The sequence below is a fragment of the Oncorhynchus gorbuscha genome, linkage group LG15 (assembly GCF_021184085.1).
Source record: "Oncorhynchus gorbuscha isolate QuinsamMale2020 ecotype Even-year linkage group LG15, OgorEven_v1.0, whole genome shotgun sequence".
In the NCBI taxonomy this organism is placed as follows: Eukaryota; Metazoa; Chordata; class Actinopteri; order Salmoniformes; family Salmonidae; genus Oncorhynchus; species Oncorhynchus gorbuscha.
The window spans coordinates 52,041,992-52,062,548 of NC_060187.1; the positions used below are offsets into that span (position 1 = coordinate 52,041,992).

The 20,557-nt window shown below is 41.3% G+C and overlaps 1 protein-coding gene and 1 pseudogene across 9 annotated transcripts; one reads left to right on the forward strand and one right to left on the reverse strand.

Annotated features, from left to right (window-relative positions):
• Positions 1-221: 221 nt before the first annotated feature.
• LOC123997681 lies at positions 222-5,490 on the reverse strand (annotated as a pseudogene). The gene is made up of 5 exons (XR_006832158.1): positions 5,316-5,490; positions 4,809-4,886; positions 4,563-4,677; positions 3,548-3,636; positions 222-1,067 (listed from the first exon to the last, which is right to left on the reverse strand). The product of XR_006832158.1 is annotated as a transcription initiation factor TFIID subunit 12-like (transcript).
• Positions 5,491-7,350: 1,860 nt separating this feature from the next.
• On the forward strand, positions 7,351-20,222 carry LOC123997479 (glucocorticoid modulatory element-binding protein 1-like). 8 transcript variants are annotated; one of them, XR_006832122.1, is made up of 7 exons: positions 7,351-7,775; positions 7,901-8,515; positions 8,646-8,722; positions 11,474-12,205; positions 12,314-12,449; positions 18,090-18,208; positions 19,137-20,222. XR_006832122.1 is itself a non-coding variant. In XM_046301755.1 (5 exons), the coding sequence occupies exons 3-5, from the start codon at positions 12,391-12,393 to the stop codon at positions 19,487-19,489; spliced, it is 531 nt and encodes a 176-aa protein (XP_046157711.1). In that variant the 5' UTR covers positions 7,351-7,775; positions 7,901-12,205; positions 12,314-12,390; the 3' UTR covers positions 19,490-20,222. The 8 variants fall into 8 exon arrangements, 2 of the variants coding, with proteins under 2 accessions (XP_046157711.1, XP_046157712.1); XR_006832117.1 differs by having other exon boundaries at positions 7,901-9,191; XR_006832119.1 differs by having other exon boundaries at positions 7,901-8,722; positions 8,904-12,205.
• The last annotated feature ends 335 nt before the right edge of the window (positions 20,223-20,557 follow it).

The window sequence follows — 20,557 nt, forward strand, 5'->3', positions numbered from 1 at the left end:
AATTTCCTGAAGGAGGTCATTCGTTTGTCCTCCAGAATTGAGAAAGTCTATACCAAGTGGTATTACAGTTATGAAAATGTAGTCAAATCTCTTTACCCTGTATAGTGATATACTGATGTAATCCATTTATATAGAAAGTGAACTCGGAAAAACTCAAGTTTACAACAAATGAGAAAGAACATGACTGAACAGTGAAATAAACACACAAATTAAATGCCAAGTGAAATATGAATCTTATTTATGGAATAAAAATAACAGGTTTAACACTGCCAATATAAAGTAAAACAAATGTTAGAGCTTCCCAACACATCCCCAAATAAGGACCATTACCCAACCACATCTCACTGCAGTCTGGCGACACAAGACATACTTCACATACTTATTATTTTTTGAATAATAGTCAGTCATTTGTTGTTAATTGTTGACATCTTATGAAAAACAATGTCCTGGGTAAATTTCTAATGAACTATGGAGATGACATCAGATCTCTACAGCACACAAAAACATTGTGCCATGATAGTATCCTGGAAACCAAGTAAATGCAAATGGTGTATATTTCTGATGTTAGATGAAGGGGGTTTGTTTATGTGACAAAAACTAAACACACAACAGCAAACACATGCCAGACAAATACATTTTTTTTTTTAAAGTTTACAAAACAAATTGGGAAAGAGTATGGAAGACACCACCATATTGAAGATGTGCGTGTTTGGTGGTTACCCCCTGAACAAAAAAGTAAAGTTGAACAGATAATTCCTAAAACAAAACACTGTCCCAAAACAACACTCCATACCAGAGTGTACATTTACACTGAATGAGGAGTGTGTGATTTTGGCCAGTCTGTGGTGAAAAGCATTAAAACGGACTCAAGATCAAAATACTTGTGTGATGATGGAGCTGACAAATCACACACAAAACCTGGGGAAGATGAAGACATGGGTGAAAGAATGTCCCCCATTATTAGAAATACACAGAGAAAAGACAAAGACAAACAGCACAGAGGGTTTGTGCGAGGCTGGTTCCAGGTCTTGCTACTTTTTGGTTGTTTTGCGGATCAATGCCATTCTCTGGATGAGACAAATGAAAAACATGCTCAATCACTATTGCATTTAGGTCATTTTTTCATAGACAGTCTTATCCAGAGCACCTAACAGTCAGTGCATTCAACTAAGGTTGGTAAGACAACCACATATCAGTCCCATATTAAATTATGGAAATTATTTTCAGTACTTCCTAACCAAACAATACACCAAAATAATAATTATATAATACATGTACAGTGCTGTGAAACAGTATTTGCCCCCTTTCTAATTTTCTCTACTTTTGCATATTTTTGATACTGAATGTTATATCTTCAACCAGAACCTAATATTAGACAAATGGAACCTGAGTGAACAAATAACACAACAATGACATACTCATTTCCAGTGGTGTAAAGTACTTAAGTAAAAATACTTTAAAGTACTACTTAATTAGCTTTTGGGGTATCTGTACTTTAATATTCACTACATTCCTAAAGAAAATAAATGTACTTTTACTCCATACATTTTCCCTGACACCCTAAAGTACACGTTATAATTTGAATGCTTAGCAGGACAGGAAAATTGTCAAATTCACACACACATCAAGAGAACATTCCTGGTCTGATCTGGCGGACTCACTAAACACGAATGCTTCATTTGTAAAGATGTCTAGCCCACTCTTCCATGCAGAACTGCTTTAATACAGCAACATGTGGGTTTTCAAGCATGAACTGCTCATTTCAAATCCTGCCACAACATCAATTGGGATTAGGTCTGGACTTTGACTAGGCCATTCCAAAACATTACATTTTCTTGTCGACTTGATTGTGTGTTTTGGATCATTATCTTGCTGCATGACTCAGCTGTTCCTTCTAGGGCTGGGTGATATGGCCAAAATCTCATATCCCGATATAGGTAATTTCATATCCTGATAACGATATATATAACAATATGGCACATTTGCTGTAAATTCAATGAATAAATAGTTTACATAAAATGACCACATGTAAAGGCCTATTTCTTATTACATTTTGAATTATACTCAACAAATAAAAAGGTACTTACTCATATTTGATTATTTGTCCTTTTCTTTAGAACCTTTGCGCAAATGTTCAATTAAGCATGAAACAAAATATGTATATAAAAAAAATATATATATTTGGGGGCTTGCCTGTTTTACATGTTATTTTGGCATTAATGTGTGTCACATATCAATTTGCATTTGGTACCTTGGTCGAGTGTTGGCACCAACTCACGAAACCCCGGTTTCTCGACCGTGTAAATTGGGGCCATGTCTTTGCAGATGTAAGTTGTAATGGCAGCTGTTATCTCCTTCCATCTTCGTGAATCTTTGGCATATGGTGTGCCGCGGGCAAAAGCCTCTTGCGTGTCGGGGGCTTGTGTTGAGCACTCGACTGTACTTTTTTGGGTCTCATCTGTAGACTCTCTCCGTACTGTTTCACATGATTCTTGTGTAGGTGGTAAAAGAGGTTAGTGGTGTTTGAGCCCGTTGTCGGGACCGTCCTTCGGCATATTTTGCAGATTACGTTTTTTAGTCCGTGTTAGACTTTTCATACCCAAACCCCTGTGCATGCAACCAAAGAAGCCCCTCTTTTAGGTAGGAGGTCCTTGCTCTGTGTCACGTTCACTCTCCTCCATGTTTGTTTGTGTTGCAAATTTCCCCGTGTGGAAGAACGCAAAGCGTCGTCCAATTGACGACAAAATATTGCCGTAAAGAGTGATTTGCGACACAACAAAATAAACAATAGAAAAGCGTTTATCGTTTCATATTATGCTCTATTGTCACACAATATATATATCGTCATATCGCCCAGCCCGAGTTCCTTCTATTAAGGCAAGTCGTCTAGGTCTTGAGGTAGCAAAGCATCCTAAAACTATCACACTACCACCCATCACCATGCTTGACCATTGGTAGAAGGTTCTTACTGTGTAACTGGTTGTGCCACCTTTAGCTGAATGACTGCAACCAAATTTCATCGGAAAAGTTCTCAAGTTTGCCAAAAAGCACCTGGATGATCATCAATACTCTTAGAAGAATGTTCTTTGGGTGACATAGGTCCTATTATGCCTGGTGAAAACCAAACACTTGATTCATTCTTCTAAGAGTCTTGATCATCCAGGTGCTTTTTGGCAAACTTGAGTAAACTTTTCAGATGAAATTTGGTTGCAGTCATTCAGCTAAAGGTGGCACAACCAGTTATTGAGTGTAAGGGGGCAATTACTTTTTCACACAGGGGAATTGAGTGTTGCATAACTTTGTTAATTAATAAAACAAGTACATCTTTCTTTGTTACTTGTAAACTCAGGTTCCCTTTATCTAATATTCGGTTTTGGTTGAAGATCTAATAGCAATCAGTATCAAAAATATTGAAAAATAGAAAAACTCAGAAATGGGGAAAATACTTTCACAGCACTGTTCATTTAAATTATTGAACGTTTAACACAATGCATTAGTATAAATGTGAACCCTGGGTGTAATTAAGATGAAAGAGTGACAAACAAACCTGTTTGTGGGCCTCTGTGGTACAAGCCTTCTTATACGGCCGAATCTCATCTGAACCATAGCCAGGAATCCACATGTTCCATTGGCGCTCTGTTGAGTGGGAGGCAACATAGGGAGTGAGAATAAAAATCCAAGAGAAAATACACTCAATAGGAAATGGTCCATTAACTTCATCCACCTTTTATATGCATATCTTTAAAACTCAAAACTGCACTCAAGACTCATCATCATTCGAGTAATGGAGACAAACACTGCTTCTGTCACAATAGCTGCCAGGGCTCTACGGTGCGACTATTTTACTCACATATGCACCTGGAATTTTTATTTAGAAGCACCAGTGGAACTAGAAAAATGAAGGTTTCTATCGTTATTACCTCTAATATTGTGATCCTAAATTTCTTTGTGTGCGCCAACATTTCTCCAAAATGTTCAGCATATAGCCCTGACTCCAGCGGCTGCTCCAACCATTTTTTTCCTTCACCTTTATTTAACCAGGTAGGCTAGTTGAGAACAAGTTCTCATTTACAACTGCGACCAGGCCAAGATAAAGCAAAGCAGTGCGACACAAACAACAACACAGAGTTACACATGGAATAAACAAACACAGTCAATAATACAATAGAAAAAGTATATATACAGTGAGTGCAAATGAGGTCTAAGGGAAGGTCTAAGGGAATAAGGGAAGTGAGGCAATAAATAGGCCATAGGGACGAAATAATTACAATATAGCAATTAAACACTGAGTTGATAGATGTGCAGAAGGTACATGCATTTAAGAGCAGTTGGAGGCAACGGAAGAAGAGTTGTATGGCATTGAAGCTCGTCTAGAGGTTAGTTAACACAGTGTCCAAAGAAGGGCCAGAAGTATACAGAATGGTGTCGTCTGCGTACAGGTGGATCAGTGAATCACCAGCAACAATGACCGACATCATTGATGTATACAGAGAAAAGAGTCGGCCTGAGAATTGAACCCTGTGGAACCCCATCAGCCAGTATTAGGCTGTACTTTTACTCACCCAGGTGTAGCTGGACGTCCTTCACTTCTAAGGTGTTGGATTTTCGATGGCGGGCCAGCTGACAGGCAGCCGTCACCACACTGTCAATGAAGTCATCTGCAATCTGTAGCAGCATCTGAGAGGAAGACAGATGGGGGACCTCAGGTGACAAGTGATGAGGCTCCTAAACATTGCATGCACTAGTCTTTGCATTGTGGTTTGGGACGCCATCGTCAGTGAAAAACACTTCTGAGCTAAGAAGCATACCTCCTCCACATCCTCATCGAGCTGCTCATTGGGGTCAATCTCTCTTACGAGGTCCTGCAGCTTCTTTTTACTCAACACCTGAGTGGAGGGCAAATAGGTTGTTCGTCATAGTCAATGGTGCACTCGAAGCAGTCAAGTAGAGTGGCTATACGCTCATTGTACACCCTGAAACTTGGCATCTGGCTAGGGAGATGAATATAGAAGGCATGTTTTTACAGAATCAAATTGCACATGAAACTGAAGGATTGGCGTCAATGTATGTAAAGCCAAGTAGTAATTGTACCTTACAGTTATAGTGAATTCTTTGAACAATTCTATTTAAAACCGTCACCCAGCAAGAGGTATACTCTTGCATGGTCGTGCTTATTAGCCACCAAATGGAAGAATCCGAACTTAAACAGGGAGGGACTTCCTGTCCAATAAGAAAGATACATTTTCATTTTCTGTCGCAAAACTTTTTACAGCATGCCCCAGGTAGGTGATGAGGAAATGGATAGGAGGAATCACCTGACTTCCTTCTGGGCTGATTCTGCCGGCAGGGCCAGGTGTGCCCATCACCTTCCCTGGAACAGCGGCGGCGTTGATATTGGCCATGCTGGTGGCAAGAGGTAGTGTTGAGGTAGGCCTCGGCCTTCACGGTGAAGAAGTTGGAGTGGTTGGACAGTGGGTGGCACTGGGTCATAATCTGCCAGATGGTGGGGCCTCTCTCTGGGTCTGCACTGTCGTCGTAAGGACCGTGAAACTGGAATCAAAAGGGAAAAGTGTGAGAAAAAAAGCTCCTTGCGCCCTCAATCAAAAAGCACACAGAATGCCAGGGTGCTGTCGTCGCAAGGACCGTGATAGACTGGTACATGGGATATGACTAGGGCCTTATAACATCTGCGTTGTGGAGAACACCTGCATTAAAGGGTAACTCCACCCCAAAACCCACATTTCTTCTATTTTTCCCAAGATCTCAAAAGTAATCTCCTGATGTAGTTAATATTGTAGTCCACAACAATGCTTTAAGTGTGATTTTGAGCATGAAAACCTGAAAAACAAACATCATTTGGGAGAAAAAAAATTCTACAGACCTAGTCATATCATGACATCTTGGCAGTTATCCATTTAAATGTCAGACTAGTTAACTAAAACCTAGGTTACAAAACCTGGAATGATATTTATATGGATATTTACTGGGTAGTTAAAAAAAACAAATATCACACATTGCGGCTGGCAAACCAGTAAACATTACACCGTCTGTCAGTCTTATATTATTGCGTATGGGCATATCAACACTCACGTGACAGCCAAGTTAGCTAGCTGGCTATGTTTGTTGACTAGCTCGCCGGCCGACATGTTAACTGGATACATATTTATTAAGCACATGTTGATTGTATGATATCGTGAGACAAGCGTTGAGCTTAACTAAAGGAATCCGTAATAATGTTGAAAAACTAACGTTAGTAACAAATGCATCACAACAACAGCTATTTTCAGTTAACGTCAGTTAGTTAGCAGGCTAATAACATGGTTTAACTAGGTAACGTTACAGATTTAGCTAATATTCAGCTTGAAGACACAACGGTCACATTTTCCATGGAATGGTCCAAGCAAGCGTATCTACATATAGTAAATAAATACCTTAATAGCCAGATAGATACCTGCTAACACGACATGGGGAGGATCTCAATTGCAGGCGTCATCTATCTTTGCCTCCTTCTCAAAAACCTATTGGAGGAGAGGGTCCGAAGCGCGGGACCTCTGGCTTTCTCATCCAATGTGTTTTTGAGAAGGAGAGAGGACGCGAGCAGTAAATAACTGAGCTCTTCCCATAATCATTACGCTGTGAAGCTAGCTGGAAAATGTACAAGTAATCTCTCAAAGATACATATATATATGTTTTGAATTACTTACCTGACAAAACAAACACTATCTCCCCATGTTTTAAACTAGATAATTTAAGTCCACACAACACAAACCTGTCTGTGACAAGAAATTCTGATTTTTTTCTTATCTTCCTATTTCAATAACTGTATTTCCGGTACACCCAAATAGACGTACTCCTCCCCCCAGTGTCTGATGAGGGAAATGTTGCACAATTATAATTTAACACATTTATGAATATTTTACACTATTGTGGCGAGATGTACTGTTTGGATTCTTTACATACAATAGAAATAAGCTGAAACATTTTTATGTAATTAATTTCATTATACTTTTGGCCAAATGTCATATACACAAATGTAAATTTATAAACAGAAAATCACATTTTCGTACCCTACAAAAAGAAATTGAACTGTATTTTAAGACGGTTAAATGCTCTACTAACAAAAACGCTGTTAGAATTGTAAGTATATGTATGTCCCTTAAGGTCCTTGTGTCATTGTAATGTAATATTGTACCCCCTAGCTCGATTGTCCATTGTTTGTAATCTATGTATGCTTGTGTTACCTCATGTGCTTTATGTATTGATTTGTTGTTAATAGAAAAAAGAAAGAAAAAAAGGGAAATGTTGCACAATGTAGCAACGCCCACTTCCGCTCTACCTCCGACCCGATACATGGCTTCCTGTCTCGATCGCGTCCTGTCAGCCTGATTGTAGCCATACTAGCTTCGAAGTCCCTCGTTTTATTATTATCTCAGTATATTAATATTATCATATTTCTATAGTGTTTTTATTTTTATAATTATTGTTGAAAATCATGTTTATCCGTTCAGTTAGTGAATTTTGTAATTCGATTATTGTGTGCTGTGTCTTTTTTTGTTTCTTCACTAGCTAGCTATTAACGTTCTAACTAGTAAGGTCGCTAGCAATTAGCCAACGCCTCCCTCCCCTACCAATCATGACACTGTTTTACTCAGGACGCTTGTAAGAGCTGCCATTGACGGATGTACATTGTCTGGCCAAGACAAGTAGCAAAGCACCGAACTCCAAGTTAAAAACAAGGATTCAAACTGTGTCCAGTTACCTTTTCAACTATGAAGGTAAGTATAGCCAAGTTGCCTATCTGATCAGACAATGACGTTTACTCAAAGCTGTAACTTAGTTTAAGACATGCCTTTTACAGTAGTTAGCTAACATGATTGCTCTTTCTTTTGATTCCAAACAGCTTCGAACAGGGCCAATGTGACAGGAGAGGTCAGCATAAGGGTTTGCTGCTACAGGTCCAGGAGGAAAAATGAGAAACCACAGTTTGAGTGTAGGGTGAAAAGTCAGGTGTTTGTGACACACTATATGCAGGTTACACAGTCAGAGATGAAGCCTAGTCTTAGACTAAGAAGTTCCTGTCAATGGAGATCTGCATTAAGAGGCATTGCTTAGTCTAGTAATTGTTCATTTCTCTTCCTTGCTGTTTATGTAAGCTCTGTTATGTTAAGACACATTAGATTACATTTAAACAAGGACATATACCCTTAATAGAAAAGTTTAAATCCGTATTGCTGTAATTAATTTATTGGCTGTTGCATGTTGCGCCAGTCATTTCTGTTTGCTAGTCGTGACACATGTTGAGTGATTTTATATCCCCACGTGGGTTGTACTGAATCCCTGTGTGCCAGTAACAATGACACAACATCACCACACAGTTGCATTACTATTCCAGTCTGCACAACATCACCACACAGTTGCATTATTATTCCAGTCTGGGACGACTGGAACACCAGTCGTCCCACCTGTGCATAGCTGCACAGAGGCCGAGCAGCAGTGGCGTAAGCCAAGGACTATGGTATGTTTTAATAGCTATATCACAATCATATGGTTATAATCCCACCATAATGCTAATAAATGATTTAATGAAAACTTAAATCGTCTCATGATTAGATTTAGAATAGTGCCCCGGCACTGTCTTTTTACAGGGTCTGCAACCTGGGCCCATAGGCAAAATGACCATCACCAAGCCCACCAAAAAGCACATGGCAGAAGGAGGGATTAGGTGAGTATTCCCTAATAGTATAGTAGGTAGTAGCTGGTCATATCCTATTAAACTTAGACTATATAAAATTATTTAATTTTAGGTGGTTTAAAGTACATTGTTTAGATTGGCTAACCACAGAGGCTGCTTTGCGGAAGTACACTCTACAGCTCCCTTTTTGGAATGCTCCCTGACCTCTCAGTTCTCCAGATAGAAGAGGCATACAAGAACTTTGACCCTCTATCCAAGCCATTGATCTGCAGCATGGGGATGTCTGCTGAAAAGCTTTTAGTTGACTCCCATTTTGGAAAGGTACAGGTGGGGAGCCTCCTGTCTTACCAGCAGCCTCCAATCACAACGTGACCATAGTTCACTATAAGGAGACACCACCATTCCCTTTACTGCCCCTGGGTGGCTACAGACTGGAGAGCAACTTTCAAGGCTGTACTTGTGCTCAATGAAGAAGACCAGCTTCACATAGTCTCTTCAGGTGAGAGAATACATAGAGACCCAGTGGTGTTCTCACTAATTAGAAAAGGGTGACTAGCACTACTTATGTGTACATGCAGAAGTTCTTAGGCAGGAAAGACTAAATAACAAGGGACAGGCTCCTTTATCTTTCAATTCATGAAAGAGAAACAAATCAACATCTGTCTGTGCAATTAATTAATAATTTAAAATAATTCCGTAAAATGTTTCTGTTCTCATCACTGTAAATAAAAACTATTTATAACATTTTGTTTGGAGTATAAGCAGAGGTATTTATTATCAATAAAGGGACTACAGGGTGTTAGACAATGTGGATGGTCACAGCTAAAAAAGGATAGATGCATTGCGGTAGTAGCTCATTGCCCCTTGGCCCATGGCTTCACAAGAGGCCTTCACTGGTAGTTTTGTGAGAAGGCAAGCCACAGCCCAGATGCAGTTGATGCTTCCCATCAGTGACATGAGGATCTCTTGGACATGGTAATATTCTACTGGAATAGCAAAGGTACTGCTCACTTTTTTTAGACGTCGAAGCCCACTAGAAGGTTCAATGAAATCTTCTTAAATTCCTAACTTCCAATAAAGATGCCGTATCAACTAATAATGTTAACGTCCTTAGCACTAACGTTAGCTAGGTACTGGTAGTTAACGTTTGCTAGCTAAACAGACAAAAGACAACCCAATCGAGTTTAAAAAATCTATAGAAATATGATTATATTAATATACTGAAGTAATGAAAAAATTAGCGACTTCGAGGCTAGTATGGCTGACAAGTAGAGAGCTGACTATTTACAAAAAAATGAAGATATGAATAATAATAACTAATTCAAAGAACAAAATAAATAAATAATATAGGCCTAAATACTCAAGCGCACACATTTGTTCTGACTGTCTGCTCAGACTAACAGCCTCACCTGTTGTTCCTGTCAATCAGACATGCAGTGTCGACCAATGAACCAACGATGGGTGAGGGAGGGCCGAGTCAACTTACTCATAGTCACACACTTAGCAGCCGAGGAGAGAGAGGAAGGACAGCTGTGAAAACAACAGCTGGAAAATGAGTCGGAAGCACAGTAGCGTTTAGATGCATTTTAATAATGTAGACAATGTTAGAGCACAGTGTAGAATTTGCCAAAACAAAATCTCATGTAAAGCCGGTTCTACAACCTACACCGGCATATGCGAACTGTGCACCCACCTGTGAAGCTAGCGGGTCTGCGAGTGATAGTGCTGGAGCCAGCACCTCCACACGTGGAGATGTATCCACTCAGTCAAGTAGGCCTACTCCGCGACCCACAGCAACGCAGTCTTCTATGGACCAGTTTATGCCAAAGTCTATGTCTGTAGCAGAACAAGGCCAAATTGATATTGCATTGGATAAATTATTGGCACCGATTTTCAGCCATTTTCGATCGTGGAGGACGGAGGTTCTAGAAATTATCGCAATAGTCTAAATACAATGTACACAATTCCAAGCAGGAAAACCCTTTTAAAATCACTTATTCCACAACCACGAGAGCACACAGGCTTCAGTGCGGGAAAGAGCCCAAAAAGCTACTGCAGTTTGCCTTACCACTGACTGCTGGACATCAAGGGTAAACACTTCTTACATGTCACTTCATTGAAGATTTGTCAATGTCTAGCTGTCTTCTGGACTGTTTGGAGTTCAGCGACAGACACCTCAGAGAACTTGGCAGAGGAACTGTTGAGAGTGGCCAGAAAATGGCAAGTAGATGGAAAAGTGGTCTGTTGTGTTAGCGACAATGCAGCTAACATAACTAAAGCCATGAACATTTTAAAATAGATCCATGTCTTGCCCACACAATCAACCTGATTGTAAGAGATGCTCTCAAGTTGATGAAGCCCACCGGACAAAGTGAAAGGAGCCGTGGAATACTTCCACAGGAGCACAGTAGGTGCAGAAAAACTAAAGTCTACACAACGCCAGATGGGGATGCCTGAGCTGAGGCCTAAACAAGACTGCACTACAAGGTGGAATTCAACATTTTATATTGTTGAAGTGGTTTCTTGAGTAAAAGGGTGCTATCATCTCTACCCTAGCTACTGTCAATGCACCTGTTGATGCTCTGACCCTAGAGGAATGGGAGATGTGCAAAGTCCTGGAACCCTTTGAGCAGGTCACTGTGGAGATCAGTGGAGAGGGCAGTTATTACTACATCATTATTCAATCCAGTATTATATATGTATATTAGCAGTAGATGAGAATGCAGTATCAGTAGACAAAACATGAACCTGAACTAATAAGTTACTGTTCTCTCGTTTCAGCTATGTGACAGCCTCAGAAATGATACTCCTGTGTAAGGGTCTGCAGCGAATCACATCCAGCTGCCAGAGAGAAGCAAATGTAACCACAGGACATGTGAAAGAGTTGATGGACACCCTATGTTCATCAATGGACAAAAAGTTCCATAGAATGGAATATAATCACGTGCTATCAGAAACCACTGCACTTGCCCCCAGGTTTAAGAAGTTAGCCTTCAGTGATGCCAGAGCGATTGATGAGGCTCTTCAAAGAATAACCTCAGCAGCAGGGAGGGACAGCCCCAGCAATCAGCTGGCTCAGGCACCAGGGCAACAGGAAGAAGAGGGAGCAGATGGAGCAGAAGCACCAGCAGTAGTGCCACAAACTTCTGCTGTTTGGATGCTGTTTGACGAGAGAGCAACTGGGGATGCAGCATGAAGGAATCCCTCAGCAGATGCCATAATGGAGGTCTGATGCTATTTGGAGGAGGCCCTCCAAAGATCTGCAGATCCTCTGAGCTGGTGGAAGAACAAGGCCTCGGTCTACCCACGGCTTACTAAAGTCATGACAGGGAGACTGCATAGTGGCCACATCCGTTCCCTCTGAGATGGTCTTCTCGAAAACTGCACAAATAATTACTGAGAGAAGAAACCGCATCAGCCCCTCTAAAGTGAGGCAGCTTGCATTTCTGATTGCAAATCACTCATAAAAGCAAAATATGGTCAGCATTGCTGTGTGCTGCTGGTTATAACAAGGTAGAGTACAATTTCATTTAATAATTTAATTAGAATTCTTCTAACACCAATTATAGTCAAACTCGCAAACTGTTTGACTTGAAAAAATACAAAACCTTTTTTTTAAAGAACCGTTTGGGCGCCAAAAGACCCAGCTTTTTTTGGTGAGCTGAGCAGAACGAGCCGGCTCACTGAAAAGAGACGGAATGCCCATCACTACTGACAAGATGCGATCGGGACAGGAAGCTATGTATCGGGTAAGAAGGTGAGTGGAAGTGGGCATTGCTATGTTTTGCAAAAGGTCTATGTGAACGCAATCCCCAAAAACTGATATCACGTGTAGCCTAGTCAATAACCCACAACTGGTCAGTGTGATTGTGTATGGGTAAATTTGGGCATAACATAATTTAATACTAAATAAAAATGTTTGGTTTTATGTTTTCACACATTTTATTTACCGCTTGATGTCAACAAAGCACTTTTGTGTCAGTTTTATTCAACCACAACACACTTTAAGCTCTGTACACAAACATTTGAGGCCCAAATAAAATTGTTAAATGTAATAGAAATAACTATTCGTCACAATTTTTTTCCCAGTACAAATATATTCACATTTCAGTGTCATTCAGTTCACTCTGTGAACATGAAGTTCTCATAAATTCTTTAAAAAAATATCACAGTAAAAAGGAAATATGGTAAACATTATCTAAACAGATGAGTCACAACTTGATACAATATAATACACTAATCAGACAGTCATTGCTGTTTCTAATACATGCATTTTTTTTGTACAGCTCTTGTAAACAAAGATTTAAACTGTATAACAAGTTCATATGACACGTCAATGAGCATTTCAGCTTTCAAATATGTTAAACTATGACATTTATATTTTACTTTTTGTGCTGTTTTATTTACGAAATATATTAGATATTGGAATCTATATATAGCCTATAGCCATTCAATGCTAAGAGAGACGCATTTTCTTGTAAGTAACAGGTCATCAATGTTGGACGGTACTGGTCATGAATGGTCCCTGCTTTGCCCATTAAGGTGACCCAAGGGTTGGGGTAACGGGGGTTAAGGATTGACATGACAACATGCCCCAGTACTGTACACACAGGGGCTTGGGCTCCCGAGTGGCGCAGTGGTCTAAGGCATCTCAGTGCTAGAGGCGTCACTACAGACACCCTGCTTCGAATCCAGGCTGTATCACAATCGACCTTGATTCGGAGTCCCATGGGGCGACGCACAATTGGCCCAGCGTTGTCTGGGTTTGGCCGGTATAGGCCTTCATTGTAAATAAAATTTGTTCTTAACTGTCTTGCCTAGTTAAATAAAGGTTAAATGTTTTTTACAGTACTGGGGTATGTTGTTATGACATTAGAGCTCACAAGGGCAAAAATACATTCAAATTCAAGTGTTGCCCTGTACTCTCTCCAGCCAAGTCTTGAAAGAGCCTCCCTCATACTCAGTAGGGATCATATCATGGTTTTGATTTGATTTGATATCATGGGCATTGTTGAGCCCCTACAAGAGCTCTGTGGCTGGGATGAGGGCTAATAGGGGAGGCCTCAGACCCTATCCCATACCCAACCTTCGAGAAGGAGCTATTTTAATTTGAGATGTCTATAATTGTCTTAGCGACTGACCCTCTGTCTTGTTTATCACTGGCCTTCTCATTATTGGGCCCCCTCATCTGTGGGAAGGAGGGGGAGGCTGTGCTTCCCTGGCATGAGTGCCCTTTATCCAGCACCTATTAAAGGGTCTCTTTTAGAGCAGGCTCCACAGACCAAAGAAAGGAATGTTTATACTGCAATTGTGAGACTGACTAAGCGAAGGGGAAGAATGAGCAGCCCATGGAGAAAAGCTGTTTGCTTGTTGAAAGAGAGAGAGAGAGATGAGGTGGGACTGAAAGACTGATGCACTCAGATTCACGGATGGCTGGAGGGAGGGAGTTCCAGAGCCTAGGACCAACCCTGGAAAAGGCCCTGTCGCCAAAGCTCTGGAGCTTGGACCTGGGGATGTCAAGGTGGCCTGCTGTGGTGGAACGGAGTGAGCTTGAAGGTTGGTGCGGCAGGTAGCCTAGCGGATAGAGGCGAGCCAGTTCCAATCCTATGGGCCACTGCCTGTCGTTCTGCCCTTGGGCAAGGCACTTAATCCCCCACGGGAGAGGGAGGTCTTGACTTTGGCAATGTTGCAGAGGTGGAAGAGGGTAGAGTCCAGGCTGACGCCAAGGTTACATGCGTGAGAGGAGGGAGAGACAATGGTGTCGTCAATGGTGAGGTTGCCAGCTTTGGTGAGGGTAGATTTGGTGGCTATCATGAGGAGTTCCATTTTAAGGTTTGTTGCATCCATGTTTTTAGTGCAGAGGTATGAGGTGTGAGGTATGATTGTAGCCTGGTGAGGAGGACCTGATGGCTCACTGTGTCAAAAGCGGGAACTTAGATGGAGAAGAATCAGGATGGGCACCGGCATCAGCAGAGGTGAGGAGGTCATTGACAACTTTGCGGAGTGCAGTTTCAGCACTGCGGAGGAGGCGGAAACCAGACTGGAAGGGCTCGATTAGCAGGTGGGTTTGGAATTGGGAGGCAGCAGTCCATTCCAGTCTTGGCAAGGAAGGGGAGTAGGGCATACAATTGTATTTTTGGTCCACCAGCCATTGTGGCAGGTAGATTTAAAAAATATACCAGCCACTCAGATTTACCAGCCAAAATATTTTTGTTGTTGCTAAAATTACACCATCAAAACACAAAAAACAGATGAGCATGCTTTGTATTGTCTAAAACAATAAATGTATTACTAGTTAGAAGTAATGTGGTATATTGTTTAATTAAACGTTTGTGACCCGAGTCTTTTAACCAAATATCATAGATGAGACAAATCTTCACCTGACCCTTTAAGGGCGGGAGGTTACATGGTAGCATGACTCCAGTCATATTTGTGCCTGTGAGATTGAGTCTGACTAGTTGAAACGTTGTCTTCTCTTCCCTAACAGTTGAAATTTAAACATAGAAAAACAACCTAACTTGTGAATGAAAATGTAAATAGCCAAGAAACATGAGGACAAAATCTTACTTCAGTAGACTTTCATATAAATTAAACCAACTTTTATGCCTCTGGAAAAGTACAAAAGAAACAGTGAGCAAAGTGCAAAAATACCATTTGGGTAAGGAATAATTTTTCATGTGTGCAGCTTTTTTCTTATAAAAGACAAATTAAATTAATCAAACTACACCATAATTATATGCAGTTGAAGTCGGAAGTTTACATACATTTAGATGTTGCTTCAATATATCCACAAAAATTGTATTCCTCATGATCCATCGATTTTGTGAAGTGCACCAGTCCGTCCTGCCCCCACAACATGATGCCGCCACTCCTGTGGTTCGCGGTTGGGATTGTGTTCTTCGGCTTGCAAGCCTCCCCCTTTTTTCCTCCAAACATAACGATGGTCATTATGGCCAAACAGTTATATTTTTGTTTCATCAGACCAGAGGACATGTCCCCATGTGCAGTTGCAAACTGTAGTCTGGCTTTTTTTTATGGCGGTTTTGGAGCAGTGGCTTCTTCCTTGCTGAGCGGCCTTTTAGGTTATGTAGATATAGGACTTGTTTTACTGTGGATATAGATACTTTTGTACCCGTTTCCTCCAGCATCTTCACAAGGTCCTTTGCTGTTGTTCTGGGATTTATTTGCACTTTTTGCACCAAAGTACGTTCATCTCTAGGCAACAGAACGCGTCTCCTTTCTGAGCGGTATGATGGCTGCGTGGTCCCATGGTGTTTATACTTGCGTACTATTGTTTGTACAGATGAACGTAGTACCTTCAGGCGTTTGGAAATTGCTCCCAAGGATGAACCAGGCTTTTGGAGGTCTTAGCTGATTTTTCCAATGGTGTCAAGCGAAGAGGCACTGAGTTTGAAGGTAGGCCTTGAAATACATCCACAGGTACCCCTCCAGTTGACTCAAATGATGTCAATTAGCCTATCAGAAGCTTCTAAAGCCATGACATAATTTTCTGGAATTTTCCAAGCTGTTTAAAGGCAAAGTCAACTTGGTGTATGTAAACTTCTGACCCACTGGAATTGATACAGTGAAATAATCTGTCTGTAAAAAAATGTTGGAAAAATGCCATGTGTCATGCACAAAGTAGATGTCCTAACTGACTTGTCAACATTATAGTTTGTTAACAAGAAATTTGTGGAGTGGTTGAAAAACAAGTTTTAATGACTCCAACATAAGTGTATGTAAACTTCCGACTTCAACTGTACATAAGTAGCAGACAGTGTAGTCTCTCATTGGTTATTTTTGGTGATGAGAGAACTACAGTGTACTAACCAGCGTTGTGTAGGTTATTTTCTAAATGTAAAACTGTTACAGTTACTAGTTACCTGTCCAAAATTGTAATCCATAACGTAACTTCCGACTTCAACTGTACCGGTATATCATATCCCGTGGCTGCTGCCATTTATTAAACTGCTGTTATCCCTGCACAAACTACACTTCACCTTCATAAACTGCACCACTCATATTTCGAAATGGACTACATCAAAACATCAATGAATAATTGCCCTCAGCAGTCTTTGGAGTGGCACCTGTCTTATCACTGCACAGAGCAGTGATTGGAATCTAGAAATAAGAAACAATTAGATTTAGGGGCCCCAATGGTCCCCTCAGCAGCGCGTAGAACTTGGATAGAAAACCCTGTGTTAATGAAGGCACTTGCAGGGTCATACAGTTGTTACCACTGCTTACAACCAAATGTCTACAACAGAACTGTATCAGAATTTGAGCTACTGATATGAGTGATGACATGAGATGTGGGTGGAGTGATTTGGTATGTGTTGGTGGCTCTCTGTGTATAGTAGATGGAGGCCATGCTGCAATGTCAGATGAGAGGCTAGAGAAGGCTTACACTACATTGGAGTGGAGCCCTGGGACAGCTCCTCCCATCATCAGCACAGCCAATGGACATGTCAAGAGGGAAAGTGCCGATATTATCCCTGGTCAGCGTAGCAACAACATGGATTTTTAAATTGATAGTTATCTTAATGTAAACACACGCAAATAGGCACACGCATACGCACACACGTTCACACACACATACTGTATAAACACCCACACACGCACGCACGCAAACACACACATACACACACTCTTAGGGACTTACAGTACTAATGAAAGTCACTTTGATGACTAAAAAGGCATCCTGGTCACATCTGACATCTTGACATACACACACACATTCCCCCCACACCATTCCTCTTTCCTAATCATGCCACGCCTCTTGCCTTTAGATGGCAGTCTAAGCTTTTGGAGAGGCATAGCAGATGTAGGCTTGATGGGGGAGATATTATCCAGTTTCCGCACAGAACTGGTAGCCATGTTGAGAGGAGTGGAGGTCCTCAGTGATAAGGCCATTCTGCAAGAGGCCGGTGGGCTTACACACTGGGTGACAGCTTCCCACAAATACTTACATGTATGAAATATCAGAGAGTTAAAAAAATGTAATGTTCTGTGGGTAACATGTACACTGAGTGCACAAATCATTAGGAACACCTTCCTAATATTGAGTTGCACCCCCCCCCCCTTGCCCTCAGAACAGCCTCAATTTGTCGGACATGCACTCTACAAGGTGTCAAGTGTTCCAACCATGTTGATGCCAATGCTTCCCACAGTTGTGTCTAGTTAGCTGGAAGTCCTTTGGGTTGTGGACCATTCTTGATACACACGGGAAACTGTTGAGCACCTGTACTCAGTGTATTTAGCAGGTTTATATAGAGGGAGGTGGATTGGCAAGGGTTTCGTAGAAAAAAATATATAATTGGGGATTAGTTAATTTGTTGGACTGATTTATTTTAATTGTCTGTCTATTTGTTGTAACTGTAATGTGTTTTGTTGTCAGATGCTGTTGTGCGAACTCCCTTTCTGAGATGTTTGGACTGCTGGACTCAGTGAGGAGGGTTCTGGACCTGAGACCCAGTGAGACTGACAACCAGCAGCAGGTCCACAATGCTCTTAATGGTGAGAGAATGTAAGCTTGGATGTGAGCAAACATACAGTGGTTGATCCACTAAATGTTTTGCTATTATGCTGCGGTACATAGCGGTAAAGTGTGGTTCAGTACAGTACCCTGCGTCACCACTTCATTGCTCCAGACCATCGCAAGGGGGGAGTTAGAGCACTGATTATGTTTTTGAGTCCTACTGTGTCTCTAACTGACAATGAATGGGAGACATGAACCTAAATAGAAACTGATAATTGTGCACAATTTCAGTATTACTTACTAAAACTTGTTACACTAAGGTTTTTATTATTTTATTTTGTTAGGATTAATTTGCTCTTACTGTAGTGCTGTAGGCCACTCCTGACCGGTCTCGTTGTACAGCGCCTGAGTGGTGCAATGGTCTCAGACACTGCAGTGCAAGCTGTGTTGCTACAGATGCTGGTTCAATACCTGTGCCTGCCTCGACTGGGAGACCCATGAGAGAACTGTAGGTTTTTGGTTTCTCTCCCTTTAAAAGCAGTAATAAATCATTCTAAATAACAAACTGGCTTTATTATTTACAAATTAGCAACAATGTCTAACCCCATGTTCAAGAATGGCCTTTTTCCTCGATCATTTTACGTTATTTGAAAACTAAATAATCTCCAAAATATTTATAATTTTTAAACAAAGTGATTATTATTCATTTACAATTATATAAAAGCCCGTTGGATATTCGCACAGATGTATTTTTAACCCTGTTGTTAGCAGGACAATATATATTGGTCATGGCTCCCGAGTGGCGCACAATGGGATTGCCTTGCAGTTCTCCAGCTGTATCCACTGAAAGCGCGCAAGGTTCAAGGCTCGAGGGTAGCGGGCACAGGATGGGCCGCAGAGCTGTGTTTCTTATTTCAGTGTTCATTGCCCGATGTTATACCAGTACAACCATGTATACTTCCTCAGTGCTGGAGGACCAGTTGGAGGACCAGTGGAAGCCGAGGCAGGATGAGCGCCCACCCAGCCCTGGTCACCTCTACGTGGGCAGCTTCTCCAAGGCCACCCCCTCAAAGTGCCTGCGGCTGTATTGCTCTAGCTCTTCCACAACCCAACCTCAGAACCAGACCACACAATCGTCCATTGTCTTATCCCGCATCACCACATCCCCAGTGTGTCCGCCTCTCACTGTGGCTGGCCTGCCTGTGGCCACACTGTCCGAACTCCCCACCGGCTCTTCAACCACTACACCACTGGCAACCCCTCTGCAGGAAAGAGAGGCAGGGCCGGGTCTGTGGCTCTCCATGCATCCTCCAGGGTGACTGTGCTCAACACTACCACAGAGTCAGGGCTGGGGACCCCTCTACAGGTGCTTCATCTAACCCAGGAGAGGGAGCAGGAGTCTGGGGACATGGAGAGCCAGAGGCTAGGGAAGGAGAGGATAGTACTTGTGCAGCAGGGGGTACTACTGGACACTCCAGAGATTCAGACACACTAGGCTGGGAACAGTGGGGGTCTCAATCAGTGATGGAGGAGCAGGGGAGGGACAGGAGAATGAAGGTACAGAAGGAACGGTTGCATAATGGCAAGAAGAGGGCATTAAAATAACATAAAACCAAGTGAGAGAAGAGAGAACCGTAACGAAAACAGTTAAGAAAATAGAGTGAGCGAGCGTGTGTCCTTGTGGAAGAGAACAAGAAGGTGAACTTCACCATGTCATGTGTAACTCCACACAGACATTTCATATTTTAATTTTTACGTACAGTACATTTTCACATGGTGTTTATTACTGCAGTGCCCATAGTACTTTAATTACCCATGGTCTTCATCATCAAGGACATTGAAATACTTAATGATTGGGGAGAGTATGCTGAGTTGAGCCATTTTTTTACATTCAGCATTACCCTGTTTAGAGAAATATCTTTGTTAGAAAGGCTACAATATCTACATATATTTCAGGATGTTGTGCATCCCTGGAAATAATCAGAATCATTAAATATTACAGTTAAGCGGGTAAGGTAAGTTAAGCTGCCTATTTCTGTACTGAATTAAATATTACCACAATTTTTTTAAAACACTGTCTATCTTTATTTCCCAAACACAAATCAGCACAATCACACAATCCATTGTTTTGTGTTTTAATAATATAAAGCATATTTAACACTGGCTTAATTAATACCTGACTAGCACTTTGTACTTTTTAAAAACACTTAACTTAGGCCAGGCTCTGTTTTCACCTCATATCCCAGCGATAATGCAAAGAAAACACTTACATTTGCTCAACTTTCACCCCAAGGCAAACATTTAGACTATATTAGCCCACACAGCTACAAGGATGCACTTTCATGCTAGGTTTAGGACCTCACATTGAAGCTTATAGGGCAAATCAT

Coding starts and splice junctions, on each gene's coding strand:
- LOC123997479 (XM_046301755.1), top strand. CDS start 12,391: ATGCCCATCACTACTGACAAGATGCGATCGGGACAGGAAGCTATGTAT. Junction 12,450..18,089: donor GCTATGTATCGGGTAAGAAG/GTGAGTGGAAGT, acceptor TTTTGTTGTCAG/ATGCTGTTGTGCGAACTCCC. Junction 18,209..19,136: donor GGTCCACAATGCTCTTAATG/GTGAGAGAATGT, acceptor ATACTTCCTCAG/TGCTGGAGGACCAGTTGGAG.